Here is a 16,018-nt window from a genome sequence, read left to right on the forward strand (position 1 = left end):
TTTTATAACACTATGAGATTTTCCCTTCTTTAGCAAATTCAGCAAGACATTTACTGTACCTGCTTTGTGTGGTTGTCCACCATGCTGGAAGAGTCATCCACGGCCAGACAGATCTGATAGTTTCTCTTGCTCGGTTTAGTTCTTCTCAGCCAGATCTTATCCTTCCGGAACTGACTGGCGATGTACGGAATGACCTTGCGCATGTTCAACCGTTTACCTGTGCGGTAGTCTCCCCTGTTTGGGTTATCAAACACATAGCAATAATGCTGTTAAATCTCAAGGAGAACTTTATTTCTAATAACCAGCGATTGATAAATCTGAAAAAAGTCTCTAGTGACTTAATAGAAAAATCGAGGTTGGATGAGAGGGTAGAAGGACCCACTTGAGTTTGGCTGCCTGCGTGGGCTCCAGGATGAGCCTCAGCTGTTCACAGAGCTGCTGGGACAGAGGAGACGTCAAGGCCTGATACTGATGCCACATCGCTGTTGCAGCGCTCTCCTGATGGAGGAACAGCAAGAACATCATCACAAACTGGAGACATGAGAACCTGAATCCTTAAATGGGAGGAAATTCAGCTGTCATGTGAGTGCTGTTAAGACATCACCTCTTCCTGTGATCCCAAAGTCTGTCTTTGCCACGCCTCTAGCTGGAGCTCCATCTCTCTTCTCAGCTCTTCTGGGTTCTTCAATGGCTCCTGGTGTAATAGACAAAAACTCTGTATAATCAGTTTTAAGTGATGTATTCAAAATTGGTGTCAACTATTTGATGTTTTATATCTTCCGGACATATTGGATTGTACGAGTGTGAATACCATTTGCATGTCCATTAGTAGTTCAGGTACAGTGTGGATGGTGGACTCAGTGGTTCTCTCTTTCAGCTCCTCTTCATCACGGCTCCTCTGCGTCTCAGGCTTCTCCTCCTGTTCCTCATTAGCCGGATTTTGTGCCTCCATGTCTCCACACTCCAGACCTGAGTATTAGCACAAGTACAATGTTAAAATAGTGAACAATTATTTTGTATATTGCCTTTAGATAGTTTTTAAAAGCTACTCTGCATTGTAAACAATGAAACTACATTTACATTATTAAAAAAACACACGTGTATACACGTTCCCAGACACACTATATTTGTGTGGTTGAATGTGTATATTTCACCTTTTTTGGAAGCATTATTGTCATCTTGTTTCTCTGGCTTGAGCTCCTTTGCTTCAACTGCTTGCAGGTCCTGCTCTTCCTCCATTTCTATAGCAATGTCATCTTCTTCCTCCTCCTCTACTTCCTGTTTCATGCCAGTTGGCTTCTGCTGCTCTGCACTGGCAGCATCTGTAAAAAGATATAAAAAACAAAGAATGTAACTCAAGGGTGATATAAGAACTAGGCATGTTGCAGATCAGACTCGATCCTATATCTTCCACATAAGCACCACATCTTTATGTGTCCAAAGCACCTCAACCCGGAAATAATTTCTGGAACGGCACTCTTTTAATGCTAATAAATACTTTTAATGCTTACATGTTGCTAAATCATGTGTAACATTTATGTTTTATGGGACCTCATACTTTTAATGTTACTAAATCCAGAGGTTGAGGTAGAAAATTTAATAAATCCGAGATGCTAAAGCTCTTGCAAAAATAATCATTTAATATTTTAAACAGCAGAAAGTGATAAAACAAGAGATACTAAAAAAACAAAATACTTGAATAAAGTCCTTACCATATGTTTGTGCGTCAAACTGATCCTCTCCCTGTTTAACATGCTCATATAAGTCTGACTCCTGTTTTGTGTCAGCCTGAGTCTGCTCCTTCGTTCTCTCCTCTCTGTTCTCCACAGTACGCAAACGCTTATTTACACGCTCATTGTGATCGCCCATCGAGCGCTCATTATCAGCATGGCCAGGTTTACGCTTAAAACTCTGGGGACAAAAGAAACATCAGACTGCTATAAATTTTGTTTAAAACTGTTATACTTCATGCTTTTAAGTGCGTGTTTAGAAAATGCACAGCTCTCTTAAAAAAGTCAGGATTAAATAAAGGTGTGAATAATCTTTATGTTTAATAGTCTGTTCTAACCCACCTGTGTGTTTTCCTGCCTTTGTTTTTGTGAACTCATCCTGGCCATCAGCTTGGAGTCGTGTCCCTCTGACTGATTGGCATCAGCCGCCCCACTGCCGTGATCCTGTGGACACATTCACACACAGAAAAGGTTTAAGTATATATATATATAATCAATGTATGTGTCTATTAGGGTTCAAACATAATATAAACTAGACACTGAATGTAATATAACCTCTTTGGCCTGGTCTTTTTCTGAAGCGGCTCCAGCCAGCTCTACTGCATTATCACTCTGAATGTTCTCCTCCCCCGTCTGCCCGTCGGACGCATGTTCCTTCCTCTCTGCGGACTCAATCGGAGCATCATCACCCTCGCCACCCTCTTCCTCCTCCTGCTGAGATATAATTCAGAACTAAATCTTTTCCTCAACATGTTTGTTTTTGTATTTATTTGTCGTTTCAAATCAATAAAATCTCTGTATAACAACTTGAGCTTTCAAACCGATGAACACACCTTTGGTTCCTGGCCTTGATCTGCTGGTATGGATCTGTCCTCGTCTCGCCCTTCTTCCTGTCCTTTGTTTTTTTCCTCCTCATTCTCCTCTTCCTCATTCTCGCCTCTCTCATCGGTTTCAGAGTTTTGGTCTTGTGATTTTTCTCCGCCTTCTTCCTCATCTGGTTTCTCCTCCTCTCCATGTTCTTCCGTCTGACCATTTTGTTCCTCGTCCTTCATTTCTTCTCCAGGTTCATCTGATCCATCTTTCTCTTCTCCTGTTTTCTCATCCACCTCCATGGGTTTGTCATCAATGTCAAATGGATTGTCCTCTGAAACGAGACAATGTCCCCGACATATTGACCAATCAGAATCCAGGACCATATCTATCTTTTACTAACACGAGTAGTATTGGAATTTATATTTATAAATCTTACGGCTTCATTACTGTTGTCTAAACAAAAAAACATATTCATTCACAGAAAATGTATCCTGATGATTTTCAAGATGTCTAAAGTAAAAGAGAAAACATACCATTACCATCACCATCACCCTCCTCTTCATCTTTGTCATCTTCATCAAGGTTGAGCTCATCTCCCAGGTCCATGGCTTCGGGCTCTGCCTTCTTCTCCTGCTTACCGTGGTACGGGTCTACCTCATTCTCATCAAATTCCCGCTACAATTAAAAACATACACCCTGTTTAAGACTTCCACTTCTTTAAGTACGTATTCTGTAGGAAATAATTAAAAGAACCGACCTCGTCTAGTTGTTCATGGATTTTCTCTTTCTCTTCTTCATCTTTTGGTTGATCTTTGTCCTTGTTCTTATTATCCTTCGAATCTCCAGCATCCGTGTTGTCATCCTTTGCAACCAGCTCTGACTCTCCCTGTAAAATCCATTTGACATTAAGTCCTCTAAATTACTGTAGCTGAATTTAAAAAAATCCTCATGAATCCATTTAGTACCTGATCCATCCCTGCACCTGACTCTTCTTCTTTATCACTGCCAACATCCTCTTCATCATCATCATCATCTCCCCACATTCTCTCATCCAGAGTATCCCCCTGACCATCACCCAAATCTCCCATCTTCTTATCCAGCTCTTCATCCTCCTCCTTATCAGAGTCTTCCTCATCCTCTCCTAAACATGAGACAAGAGATTAATGTTACTGATTTCTATAAATTGTACAGTTGGTTTCTGCTTAAACACGTGTAAGCTCTTTTACCTGGCTCCTTGTCCACGCCGTCATGCATTTTTCCATCAAAGTCTTCAGACATCTCAATAGCATTATCTTCCTCTTCAATATCACGTTGGTCCTGCTCCTCCTCCTTCTTATCCTGACCTTCCTGGAAGGTGTCTTCAACCTGGAAAAGGCGATGAAACCATAAAATGCTTCATTATCAATTTTCATTATAAACAACACCGGTTCAGACTTAGTATAAGACTAGTCCATGATTCAGTTCAATACCAGCTCATAATTTTATTCACTTGCAACTTTTTAGTTAAAAACCAGGTCAGAGACCAATATAATTCCAGATGAGATTAAGTTTAATGCTAGTTGAGATGGTTTTTGAACAGTGAGTTAGATGCCAACTCGCCTGTTCCTCATTCTCAATCTTGTCACTGATGTCTTTTACTCCTTCTCCCTCTCCTATTCCTCCATCCTCATAATCATGGAAGTGTGTCGCTCCTTCACCATCTCCTCCCATCAGCTCTTGGGGCAGACAGAACCCCTGCAAAAAATTAACAAAAATAAACAATTCACCTCAGATAGCAATTTACACTTTCAATCAAAATGTAACATTTTTCATGTAATATTTCAATGTTTATTATAAGCGATTTATGCATGTCATTACTTTTTCATTCATGTGCCTTAGAATCTCGAATGCTTTCTTATTCAAGAAGCTGTTACACGGTAAACGTTAAAAATAACACGAGGATTTACCTTCTGTGCGAGTTCAGTGAAGATGTTCGAGAGAACAGACAGCAGTTTGCCTGTGGCACGGTGAGCCCCCATTACGACAGCCAGATAATAGCGCACCAGCTCCGAGTACACACACAACATGGGTTCCAGGCGTACTAAACCACTACAGGCCTCTCTCAGTTCCTGCATAAACAAACAAACATTTCAATTTAAATTCAATCATTTCTATGGGTTGGGTCTATTGAGGCCAGTATGCTATGCGACTGACCTGCAGTTGATGGGGTTTACATGCATCCCTATGTGATCGAAGTCTCTGGAGCAGGTCTGTTAAGACCCCGTTGACCTCGGGTAGTGAGAGGCTGGACACATCTCCACTCAGGTCCTCTTCCAGTAATCTGCTCAAGTGTCCTGGTTTCAAGAGCTCCTCTAATATCTCGGAGTCACTCTCTAGAGAAACACACAGAATCAAAACACATTTGCTCAGTGCTGTCCTAAACAACATTAAACAGGCCAAGTGTGGGGGTTTTGAGTGAATCTCACCTCTCTTGCTTTCTGACTGTTTGTCCTCTTGATCATCTCTCTCCTTCCTCTTAACCAGATTCTGAACCGCACACAGAACCACATTTATCGCTTTCTCCAACCGCTCAGAGAACTCGACGGAAAATGGATGGGAACGCACTGGAGGTGGACATAGAGATTAGAAGGTGAAAATGTAAATCTATATCAACATAGACCTCATACCTCATCTGAACATCTTTGTTTGGCGCTCTTACATTTTTGTGACTGTCTGATAGACAGCAAGTGAGTTTTCCAGGTGGTGAACTCTGTGAGGCAGGTCTCTACCCCGGTCCTCGCGGCCTGGAGACCACGCGTCAGGGCGGGCTGGGTATGGCTGACCGGGACCCCGTCAGGGATAAAGAGCTGTTCGAGGGCTGGCATCTGGCCCACCACAGCACCCAGCCGGTCCAGAGACAAACAGCAAAGTGTGAAGTGATCCCTGGAGGAGAAAGAATAACATAAGAGTAAGAATCATGGTTAACACCTACAAAAAAACTAAAGAAAGATGGATTTTAACAGTGACAAGATAGGATATTTGTATATAGTCCAATGAACTTCAGTTTGTAGGCTAAACTAAAAAACACAACTCAACAGGTTCCTTTGTAATTTCAAGGGGATTGTTGAAATAAAAGGTTTTCAATGTATAAGTAAAATATGATTTAATCTGCCACATTTAATTATTATTTGTATTTATTTATAAATATGAATACATATGATATTATTATATATTATAATATTTCGATTTATTTATACTTTAAAACAATATATACATATTTTATACTTATTATATTTGGACAACAAACTGACTTACCAGCTATGTATGACTCTTTCTGTAGACTCTTTGGCTAATCCGTCCAACGACTCTTTCAGATCTTTCACCTCCTTCATAAGGTTATCCACTTTCTGCTCGACCTCCTTCCAAGCCTGCTCTCCTCTCCTCATCAAACACGCCTGTGGCTGGATGTGAGGGGCCAGGGGTGAAGGGTGGCTCAGGGTGGCTTGACCCTGCACAACCTCCCCCTCCCTGGCCTGTGTGGCAGGTGCAGAACAGCCTTCGGGACAACACTGGAGAATCCAAGAGAGCTGCTGCAGAGCAACAGAACACTGCAGGGCTAAAGACTGAGCTCTGCTGATCCACTGGTGAAGAGGGTCCTGAGGAGGGAGACCACTGGTGTCATCTTCAGAGCCAGACATGTGGATGCTCTGGACACTGTCTATCAGATTCCTGTAGTTTAGACGGAAGAATCAAAAGACATTTGAGTTTTACTTTACATGAACTCATGCAATTTGTTCATGAATCAATAGGTTATTCTGTTTGTAGGATGTTACATTAAAGGGAAAGTTCACACAAAAATAAAAAAATCTATCATCATTTACTCACCCTTGAGTTGTTCCAAACCTGCATAAATGTCTTTGTTCTGATAAACACAGAGAAAGATATTTGGAAGAATGCTTGTAACCAAACATTTTTTGGTCACCATTGACTATCATAGTAGGAAAAACTACAATGAAGTCGAAAGTCCCCCAGAACTGCTTGCTTTCCTACATTCTTCAAAATATATATATTTTTAACAGAACAAAGAAATGTATAGAGCAATTGTTCCTACTATGGTAGTCAATGATTGCCAAGAACTGTTTGGTTACAAGTATTCTTCCAAACATCTTTCTCCGTGTTCATCAGAACAAAGACATTTATGGCTGAAATTTTCCTTTAAGTGTGTAAATATAGTTGACAGAAAGTACTGTACCTGAGCTGAACCCAGCGCTCAGTGAGCCCAGCGAGTCTTCGTCTTTGCCTCAGCAACAGTTTAAACAGATGAGAGGAGAAACCACGGCAACGCTCCAGATTCCCGAGTCCAAGCTCCTGCAGCACAGAGCAAGAATTAAACAACATAGTTCTTACACCAGCAGCATTCTCACAGCCACAACAAACCAGCACGTACTTTAACTGCACTTTGTAACGCCGTTAGCATGGCGTTACGTCTAGCCCATGACCGGTAGAAATACTTTTCACAGCCTTCCCATGCGTTCGTTATCTCTGCGAACAATCTGGAAACAATATCACAGTCATTGCATCACAGTGTGACCAGCAGTTTCATGAAAGGAGACGCAGGTTTGTAAATGATGCTATGGTTTCATACGTGTGCTCTGTGTTGTCGTGCGTTTTCACTGCAGAGAGGGTCGTCTTCAACTCGATCGGCTGCAGACATATCGTCTCTTCAGGGTTTGCGGTACGACCCCACATAAGACCCTTACGGTACGACAGACCTGGACACAAAAATAAATTAATCATTAATAATGTTGTCGGCCTACACTCCAGAAAGCAACATCAGACTTTGGCATGCTACATTTATTAAAGTGATGTGGATTCCGTCCTAAATGAGACTGACCGATCTGCGCAAGCTTCTTGAAGAGATCAGACAGCGCTCTTTGTTTCTGCTGGAGGATGTGTTTGACCTCTGACTTCTGCTTCTCTTGCTCTACACTGCGGTCCACCGTCAGACTCTGCAGGGCCTGCACGTTTGCAATGAGCTCAGCTGGAATGAAAGAACAACAAATAAATTCACTTTTGCATATTATGACATACGATTATGGAATCATTTTAGTCCGGATGATTTACTGAGATACAGCTTTCCTGTAGGTCAGTGGTAAGAGCATTGCTTTAACAACGCAAGGTTGTGGGTTCGATCCCAGGGGATTGCACATATCTAAGTATAAATGTATAGGATAAAGCAATGTAAGTCGCTTTGGATAAAAGCGTCTGCCAAATGCATAAATGCAAATGTTAAATGATTCACCTCTGAGTTTTGTGATTTTAGACAACCAGAAATGTTTGTGGAAGGAAAAACATGAAGAATGTAAATGAACACCGACAGACAGTTATACCTGTAAACATATCCAGATCTTCTGATAGTTCAGGCACAGAGGTCTTCTTTACCAGCTGGACACACAACTTTCGCATCTTCCTTGTGAGGACAGGCAGTCGGGCTTGAAGAGATGAGGGGTCAGATGACAGCTCCTCATGACCATCAACCTGAAGTGGGGAATCACAAATGTCAAATTAGATGTAGATGGTCAGTTCTTCAAAAGTTAGATATTTGTATATTATCATGACTAAAATGTGCTATTTAGAATCATTACATATGACAAATTCATAAATGTGTCCGAAGAAAAAGCAAGGCTAAGTACCAAATTTCACGGCCCATATGTTTTGCATTGTAAAAATGGTTGGGTGGTATTTTGCATTATATTTGACCTCAGGGTTATTGTACCTGCAGATCTCTGCTCTTTCCAGGTAGGGCTCCTCTCAGTGCCCTGTGAACCCTGTGCAGTGGAGTCTCCTCAGGTTGTGAATCCACCCCATCCATGCTGCTTTCACTGCCCTGCTCCACCAGACACGGAGCACACGGCTCCTTCAGCGTAGCCTCAAACTTCTTTACAAACTTAAACAGGGTCCTGACCACAGGCACAACAAGGCATGTCAGTAAACTATTCCCACCAGTTCTTTACTATTGGTTCAATAACTTATAAATAACCGATACTATATAACTCAAGTTTTCTCCTGGTATATCACCTGTGTGTTTTCTCCACTGACTGCTTGATGGACCAAAAACTGACATCATTCCACTTTGAGATTTTGACAAAGTCCTACAATGGAACAAGATAAATGTCAGATCAAACAATATGAAGAGACAAGAAATCGTTCGTTTCAGACAGTCTTGCTTGACTTCACTCACTTTGAGCTCTTTCTCTATAGGTGATCTCAGCTGGGAGATTTTGGTCTGAATGCTGTCCTTGAACTGGCTGTAGTATTTGAAGAGATTCCACAGCAGACTGCAGAGTGAGTCTGTGAGAGAAAGGAAATCATTTGTTTAATTTCACTAATCACTAATTCACTAATAAGTTATAATTTTGTCATACTAATACATAGTATTAAAATACAGTACAAAGTAGCAAGGAAATCTAGGCAAATCAAACTAAAACACCATCGAGTTCCAACATCCAAAATTATCAGGAGAACAGGAAATACAATCCCCCTCTTATAATTAAATTTAAAACAAATAAAAATAAATGTTTTAAAAGCCTTTGAAATCTAAATTCGATTTTTAGTCCTTGTGTATTAGCCATTTCTTAATTTAATATGTACCACATCAACTACCTGTTTTAATTATACATAGCATTAATATACAAAGTAACAAAGAAATCTATGTATTATTAAAACATGAAGTTGTTGTGGGACATATTCAATTTACTTAGCATTAATACACAAAGTAACTAAGAAATCTAAGTACATTTAATATGTCTCACAACAACTTCATGTTTCAATAATTAGTTACATCAAGAACCAAAAAATTTTATAAAATACTTTGACATGCACAAAAGGCATTTTCTTACTAACTTATTTCTACATTTATTCACAAAGATCAGGATATCTCTTACCATTGCCTTCCTGTTTAGGAGCCAACAGTATGTGGCAGTGAAAACCAAGCAACATGGACAAGCGGGTATGAAACTCTCCTAGGGTGGAACCTTCTATGAAGGCCTGTAGGGTGGATGAGACGGAGGAGAGGGAAAGATACTCCACATCACCCTCTATAAAACAAAAACACAGCAATGCAAACAGATTATTTGGGATGTACTTAATCACAGAAAGAAGACATATCTTAATACTTGTATTATTATTCATTGTATTATTATTGTATCAAGTATTATTCAACAGATCAGAAATAAGTATCTGTGTCTATTACCATCTCTGGAGTCCTGTAAGTATTTCTCTGTGAGCTGGTAAATGGAGAACCAGTGCTTGATGGAGTTCTCAGCATGTCGCTTCAATGCATTATCCAGACTGCTCGACCAGCAACTGCGGAGATTCGAGTTGAAATCGGTTAACGGTTATCGTTTTACTCCTAAATCACAGCACCATTAACGCAAAAAATGACCACTTACTTAAGCTCAAGTTTTCTCCATTGAATGATGAGTTGTGTGACGGCTTCCAGCTCATTCCTAAGAGACACAGCTCGGCTTGCGTTGTTTTCCCAGTCCTGTGAGAAAACGATATAATAACGACTCTCAAACTCCTATGACTTTAGGTATATACAAAAGCACAACACATTATTGATTTGTGCTTAAATGACTGTCTCTTCCACCTGAGATTTGCTGAGCAGGATCTCCAGACCATTTAGGAACTTTGCCAGTGGGCTGGAAAGACTGAATGCCAATATCCTCTCTATCACCACAGTGATCTGGAACACATAGGAAACAGTTTATACGCTAGAAACAGCTACACACCATTGTCATTTGAAGACTAGCCTTGCACAGTGAGAATTTTTTTAATACTGTATTGCAATAACTCTGACCTGTACAAGAGCAGGGTGGTCTGGCCAGTCATCCAGACGCTGTCTCACCGCCTTGTTGAGCTGTTCCAGCGCTGGCAGACAGACGCGAGCCTGACTCATATTAGGATCTCTGTAGAAGTCATATGGACCATTGCTCTGCAGGATCAGTCCAGCTGGACCTCCGGAACCGCTTACTGTGTTCTGGAGTAAAGTGCTGAGCAGGAGCTGAGAGCCCATCAACTTAGGGTCTACTTCACAGTCTGAGACAGAGAGAGAGGAACAGAAGAGAGTTAAAGGGGTCAGATGAATCGGTATTGAGACGCACACAATGAGAATATTTTACTACATACCCATTAGATGGTAAAAGCGAGCGATCAGCGGAGCTGTGATCTGATAGGATGAAACCAGGGCACTGATATGTTCTTTAGTGTGATTGGTTGGTGGATCAGGCTGGTACCACAGCGACTGAGCGTAAGATAAGCAGAGTCTCTGATGGACTTGGACAACTATGCTCATGTTGCTGACCATTAGGAAGCTGCTTGTCTGACTAGACTCCTCCTCCATATCTGCATCATCATCATCCTCTATGATGATTGGCTGATCAAGACTCGGTTCTGACGTGATATCAGCGAAATCCTGTGGAAAACATTAAGAAACCTCAAATAAGTTCACATCATCAACCGCAAAGAGACTCTTGTTGAGGTGACTAACATGTTTTAATACGGTCTAAAAGCAAAGTACACACATTAAATATTGAGGTAAAAATGTACCTTATGATAGGAGGGGAAGGAACGTCTGAACTCTCTCTCATCCTGCTGGTCTTCTGTGAGGCCTGTTCCATGCAGCCGAGAGCGACTGCGATACAGACTGGCTTCCATCTGCTCTTTTTCTCTCGCTTTCTTCTCCTGCTCGTCCCATTCGTTCACAATAGCCTGAACAAAGCAACATATGTCACAAACTCAGGTGTACCTTTAAGTGCTGTTTTACCCAAAAATGAAAAGTCTTGCATCATTTATTCACCCGAATTTCATTTCAAACCTGTACAACTCTCTTCTGCAGAATACAAAAGACAATATTTTGATGAACGCTGGTAACCAAACAACACTAGACCACATTGACCTCTATTGTATACAAATCCACAGAGACATTTCCCAAAATATCTTATTTTGTGTTTCACAGAAGAAAATGTTTTTTACATATTTGGAATGACTGGGAATTAGGGCTGTCAAAACGATTAATCGCATCCAGAATCAAAGTTTGAGTTTAAATAATATATGTTGTTGTAATTCGCATATTAATTTTGTATTTATAAACACAGACACATAACTGCATATACGTAAGAAAGATATAAAATATAACAATTAATAAACTTTTATATAGAATTTCAATTATTGGTAAATATATATAAATACATAAAAATATTTCCTAAATATGTATGCATTTATGTGTATGTTTTTTTTATAAATACAAAAAATAATTTGCACATTACAAAGTAATGTAAATGAAAATCTCACCTGACAAACGTGTCTGAAAAGTCTTCGCGTCTCTTCGCCGAGATGTCCTGCACTCAGCGCGTGACTTTGTACATATAGCAGTGCGTTCAACAGCAAGACCGCAGGATCCGGAACCACACGACTGACCTCTGTTGGTGGCAGCTGCTTTCCCAAGCCTTTAAGCATCTGCATGCATTCCTTCGAACACAGGAAGTCTGCGCAGGCCAGACCAGAGGCTGCAATCGGGCTTGGAAAGGCCAACATAGTGGACACAAGCCGCATCAGACATGGAAGGGTGGTCAGCGTGGAGGACACCTGAGATGCCAGGAGTCGCATACCATGCTGCACCTGCAAAATTGCAGCTCGCAAAGGCACCACTACATCAGGATACAGAGGGTAATCCTCAACCAGTCGCTGGGCAAAGCGCAGCTGTGACGCCTGCCAGACGGCCTCCTCTTTCAGCAGACCCTGAATCCCCAGTCTTGATTTTGACCCTGGGGCCTGTAAGGCCTTTAGGAGGTGTGAGAGCAGATCGCCCACTGCGGCCGGTTGGCCGATGCTGCACAGGTAATGCTGAAGTTCCTGATACAAGTGACAGTATTGAGGATCAGGCGGGCGACAGGCTTGTTTACGACTCAGCTCACAAATTTGCTCTTTCACCTGCTGCATACGGATCCACAAGTACCTACAACACACACACAGGCATTTCAACATCCAATTGAAAATCTGCCAGAATGGTAATATGTAACAAATGATGGATGTTTTGGAACCTAATGCGAGGATGCTGAAAGCTATCAGTAGTGCTACTTTCTTCTAGCTCCGCCCCTGTGAGCAGCTGAGAGGAGAGACTCCGCCCTCTCCACTCTTCTTGCAGCAAAGCAAGCTGGAAGAGACATTTTAAGGTATATGTTTATGCAATTAATGAAAAAATGATCTATATGCAAGCGTCTCCTACCTCCTCTTGTGCGTAGCGGAGTTTATACGCTCTTTTCACAGCAGGGTCAAAAATAGTTTGCGGAGCCCAGACTTGGATTTGCAGTAGACCCATATTCACCCAGAAAACCCCAGAGCGGGCAAGCTGGACTGAATCTTGTGCCCGGTTATGGGCAAACTGGGTCAGGCATGTCACTATGGTATCCAGGAAGCCATCTGGGAGCAGGTTTTCAGGCAGGCCTTCTCTGAGGGCAGTCTGAATCTCCTGGGCAGCCCTGACAGGGTCCTGGCCTTCAGTAAGACTTTCACAGGATTCAGCATAGCTCTCCTGTAACCCTGGTGACAGCAACTCAGACAGAGACTGCAGCTGTCTGCGCAGAACAAGGCCTTGTAACCAGCGGTCAGTCAATCTGAAGAAATTAAGAGAATAAAAAAACATTAAAAATGTAACATTAAAAACATGTTAAAATTAACAATTTAAATGATGTAAATAACAGAAATAATGAGTTATACCTAAATGTAAATGTAAAATTGAACAGGTTTCTCAAGTGGTAAGGACAAGTGATCTGTACCTAAAGTCCGCAAGCTCAGTCATAGCCATATTGTCCCAGATCACAGCGCTTAGATCCTGTAGCTGCCCGGTTCTCTCTCTCCAATCCCCCAGGGTCACCCTCGATGATGACAGGAAGTGTGAGCCCGACGGATCCCATCTTCCGCCCATGTCAGTGTTGCTAAGAACTCCCAGCATGCACCGGGACCACACTGCACGACTCAGCATGGCAGGACCCTTAACATTAAAAACATATACCTCTTAATCCACATCAGATAAAGATTATATACCAGGTATTAGTTCAAACAATCTCCAAAGACTTGAGAATGTTCTCCATACATACCGTATTAGATGGGCCCAGCAGCGATCTTGAGGTCCTTTGTTCCTCTGGGTTCAGTGGATTCCACTTGAGCCAGCGCTCAGGGTCAGAGGTCACACTGCCACTCCACAGTGCTGCCAGTGTTTCTGACAGCAGCTCGCACCACACAAGCGATAGCTCCTCCACAGGCTGGTGAGGGAATTACAACAGCATAACATGACTCAAACTCACAAAGCTACTAAGTAAGTTCAGTTCTTATGTTTCTTATAAAATATTGACATTACATATGTGAAACAGAAGTTGTGACTACTTAAATTTACTTCCATACTGCAACAAATTTTCAAGTAAAACTAAATATTGAATAAAATTGAGTGCGCGGCTTGTTTTTTCCACTGCTATTGTTTGGATTTGTTGGTTCGGTTTGCATTTTTGCAAATGAATACCACTTTTCTTTAATACTAATTATGTTATTTCAAAATTTTCACAAGTCCCAGTGAAATTAAAAACACAATTCTTATTTTTCATGAAATATTACAGCGTCTATAGTAAATAGCTTATCAATGTGGGTCATCCTCTTTGTAAAAAATTCATGCACCCTCATAATCTTCAGTTAAATCTGAAAATGCACTTTTGCCCTGAAATGACTATCCATCTGAAATGACGTAAATTAGACGGCTTGGCCAGAGCATCCGTTAACTCCTCCCCTTCAGCTGGCAGCCTGCTGCCATCTTCATTTCAAAATCAATGCAACAGCTGTTTATACACATCCAATCAATTCGCAGTGAAAAACGCAAGCCATGCCCACACATTTTCTCCTCTGAAATTCCTTTTCACTCGGAAATGTGTCGGAATACGGAGGTCAAAACGATCGCAACTTCCGTTTCACGTGGACTTTAAAGTGCTTTTAGACAGACCCGTTCGGTGCCAAGCAAGAACCAGAGAGGCTGCAGCTGTCTGATGTTCATGGGTGTGGACTGCATGCAGAAACGCAGATGGTTAGAGAGGGACCTGCGAAGACCAGCTTCTGCCTGCTTACTGCCCCTGTAGAGCAAAATATAAAGAACTTCATTAGCCACAATTATTTTATAAGATCGGTAAAAACATCACTTAAGAAATGTTGTTGTACCCCGGTGTAACAGACAGGTGCAGCAATTCTGTGGTGACTCTCATCTGATTCAGCACTGCTAGCTGCTCCAGCGCTGGCCATAACTGAGCCCTGCGTGCAAGCTGCAGTAACACCTCCCTGTCTGGAGCGGCGCTGTCTCCCACATCCTCCTCGTTCACTTCAGACAAACAGTCCAACAGACCGCATGAAGTCATGTGACCCTGCTGCTGATCCACACAGCTCACAAGCCTCTCCAGAACACCTGCGGATATAACAAAACATTGATGACAAAGCTGGTTTCAGAGCGGTCCTAACACATCACAATACAACAGGGGTCTCCAACCCTGCTCCTGGTGTGCTACCGTCCTGAAGATGTTACAACCCCAATCAAACACAGCTGAAGAATCGAATCAAGGTGTTGAGGGTTGCTTCCTAATTACACGAATGGGGTTGGAGCTGCACTCTGCAGGACAGTAGCTCTCCAGGAGCAGGTTTGGAGATCCATGCAATACAAGTACAAGCTTATGAATAACACAAACTCAGCTAAATATGTAAGTGACTGGTTTACCTGAATTCTGAGGCTCCAGGAGAAGGTTGGCCTGAAGCACCAGACCCCAAGCTTCCAGCAGAGCCTCTTTAGAGTCAATCCCCATGGCAACACCCCGGAGACGAGACACCTCCTGTTTCCATAGCGATGTGAGGCTGTTGTCGAGGCGCAGGTCCCTGACATCCAGTGCCCTGCATAGCACTCGCAGCTGGGCTGCACATTCAGCCACAGCCTCCAACTGTGGACAAAGGTTTGTGCGATTAAGTCAAGGAGCATGTCATCACACGTCAAACTTTGTCACATGCTTAAAATGCACAGCTTTAAGTTTGTGCAGCCTGTGTGCAAACCACGGTGCCATAGCTCTGACATTTCTAAAAGTAAAATAAAACGACATGCTTCTTTATTGCCCAACCTTGAAGGGTAGTGGCTTTCCTAATGTTTTCTGAATGCCTTTCAATGCAGAGGCCACAGCCACAGAGCTGGAGAGAGTATTCTGGATGGCCGTTGAGATGGTGTGCAGTTCCTGTTGCCCTCTGATTAAAAAAACACATACAAACGCTTAATGAAACGGGCAATTTTACTTGTTAATAACCCTATTATTAGGAACATTTGCCTCCACATCTGAATGCAAAAAGCGAGTTTCTACAATAACGGAAAAAAAACAACAAACAACATTAGCTTTTGTATGCTGCTACATACACACAGCTAA

At 42.0% G+C, this 16,018-nt stretch overlaps 1 protein-coding gene across 2 annotated transcripts in view; it reads right to left on the minus strand.

Annotated features, from left to right (window-relative positions):
* Window positions 1–16,018, minus strand: part of mdn1 (midasin AAA ATPase 1) — a 44,085-nt gene that overhangs the window by 2,694 nt on the left and 25,373 nt on the right. Inside the window, exons 53-95 of one of the 2 annotated variants that reach the window (XM_056763931.1) lie at window positions 15,722–15,842; window positions 15,331–15,547; window positions 14,784–15,024; window positions 14,572–14,698; window positions 13,682–13,846; window positions 13,361–13,575; window positions 12,811–13,198; window positions 12,626–12,738; window positions 11,877–12,540; window positions 11,133–11,294; window positions 10,713–10,998; window positions 10,384–10,622; window positions 10,174–10,269; window positions 9,974–10,068; window positions 9,775–9,887; window positions 9,467–9,619; window positions 8,764–8,873; window positions 8,601–8,674; window positions 8,299–8,482; window positions 7,913–8,060; window positions 7,417–7,563; window positions 7,168–7,294; window positions 6,970–7,075; window positions 6,775–6,890; window positions 5,838–6,251; window positions 5,242–5,465; window positions 5,009–5,146; window positions 4,737–4,915; window positions 4,490–4,651; window positions 4,143–4,277; window positions 3,770–3,908; window positions 3,509–3,684; window positions 3,301–3,429; window positions 3,077–3,218; window positions 2,564–2,874; window positions 2,286–2,441; window positions 2,073–2,174; window positions 1,713–1,911; window positions 1,155–1,322; window positions 812–969; window positions 605–694; window positions 383–498; window positions 60–234 (exon numbers count right to left, since the gene is read on the minus strand). In XM_056763931.1, coding sequence (XP_056619909.1) covers window positions 60–234; window positions 383–498; window positions 605–694; window positions 812–969; window positions 1,155–1,322; window positions 1,713–1,911; window positions 2,073–2,174; window positions 2,286–2,441; window positions 2,564–2,874; window positions 3,077–3,218; window positions 3,301–3,429; window positions 3,509–3,684; window positions 3,770–3,908; window positions 4,143–4,277; window positions 4,490–4,651; window positions 4,737–4,915; window positions 5,009–5,146; window positions 5,242–5,465; window positions 5,838–6,251; window positions 6,775–6,890; window positions 6,970–7,075; window positions 7,168–7,294; window positions 7,417–7,563; window positions 7,913–8,060; window positions 8,299–8,482; window positions 8,601–8,674; window positions 8,764–8,873; window positions 9,467–9,619; window positions 9,775–9,887; window positions 9,974–10,068; window positions 10,174–10,269; window positions 10,384–10,622; window positions 10,713–10,998; window positions 11,133–11,294; window positions 11,877–12,540; window positions 12,626–12,738; window positions 12,811–13,198; window positions 13,361–13,575; window positions 13,682–13,846; window positions 14,572–14,698; window positions 14,784–15,024; window positions 15,331–15,547; window positions 15,722–15,842 — 7,720 coding nt within the window. Of the gene's footprint in view, window positions 1–59; window positions 235–382; window positions 499–604; window positions 695–811; window positions 970–1,154; window positions 1,323–1,712; window positions 1,912–2,072; window positions 2,175–2,285; window positions 2,445–2,563; window positions 2,875–3,076; window positions 3,219–3,300; window positions 3,430–3,508; window positions 3,685–3,769; window positions 3,909–4,142; window positions 4,278–4,489; window positions 4,652–4,736; window positions 4,916–5,008; window positions 5,147–5,241; window positions 5,466–5,837; window positions 6,252–6,774; window positions 6,891–6,969; window positions 7,076–7,167; window positions 7,295–7,416; window positions 7,564–7,912; window positions 8,061–8,298; window positions 8,483–8,600; window positions 8,675–8,763; window positions 8,874–9,466; window positions 9,620–9,774; window positions 9,888–9,973; window positions 10,069–10,173; window positions 10,270–10,383; window positions 10,623–10,712; window positions 10,999–11,132; window positions 11,295–11,876; window positions 12,541–12,625; window positions 12,739–12,810; window positions 13,199–13,360; window positions 13,576–13,681; window positions 13,847–14,571; window positions 14,699–14,783; window positions 15,025–15,330; window positions 15,548–15,721; window positions 15,843–16,018 lie in introns of both variants that reach the window. The other variant, XM_056763930.1, reaches the window with a different exon arrangement.

This window comes from Triplophysa dalaica, chromosome 13 (genome assembly GCF_015846415.1).
Source record: "Triplophysa dalaica isolate WHDGS20190420 chromosome 13, ASM1584641v1, whole genome shotgun sequence".
Taxonomy (NCBI): Eukaryota; Metazoa; Chordata; class Actinopteri; order Cypriniformes; family Nemacheilidae; genus Triplophysa; species Triplophysa dalaica.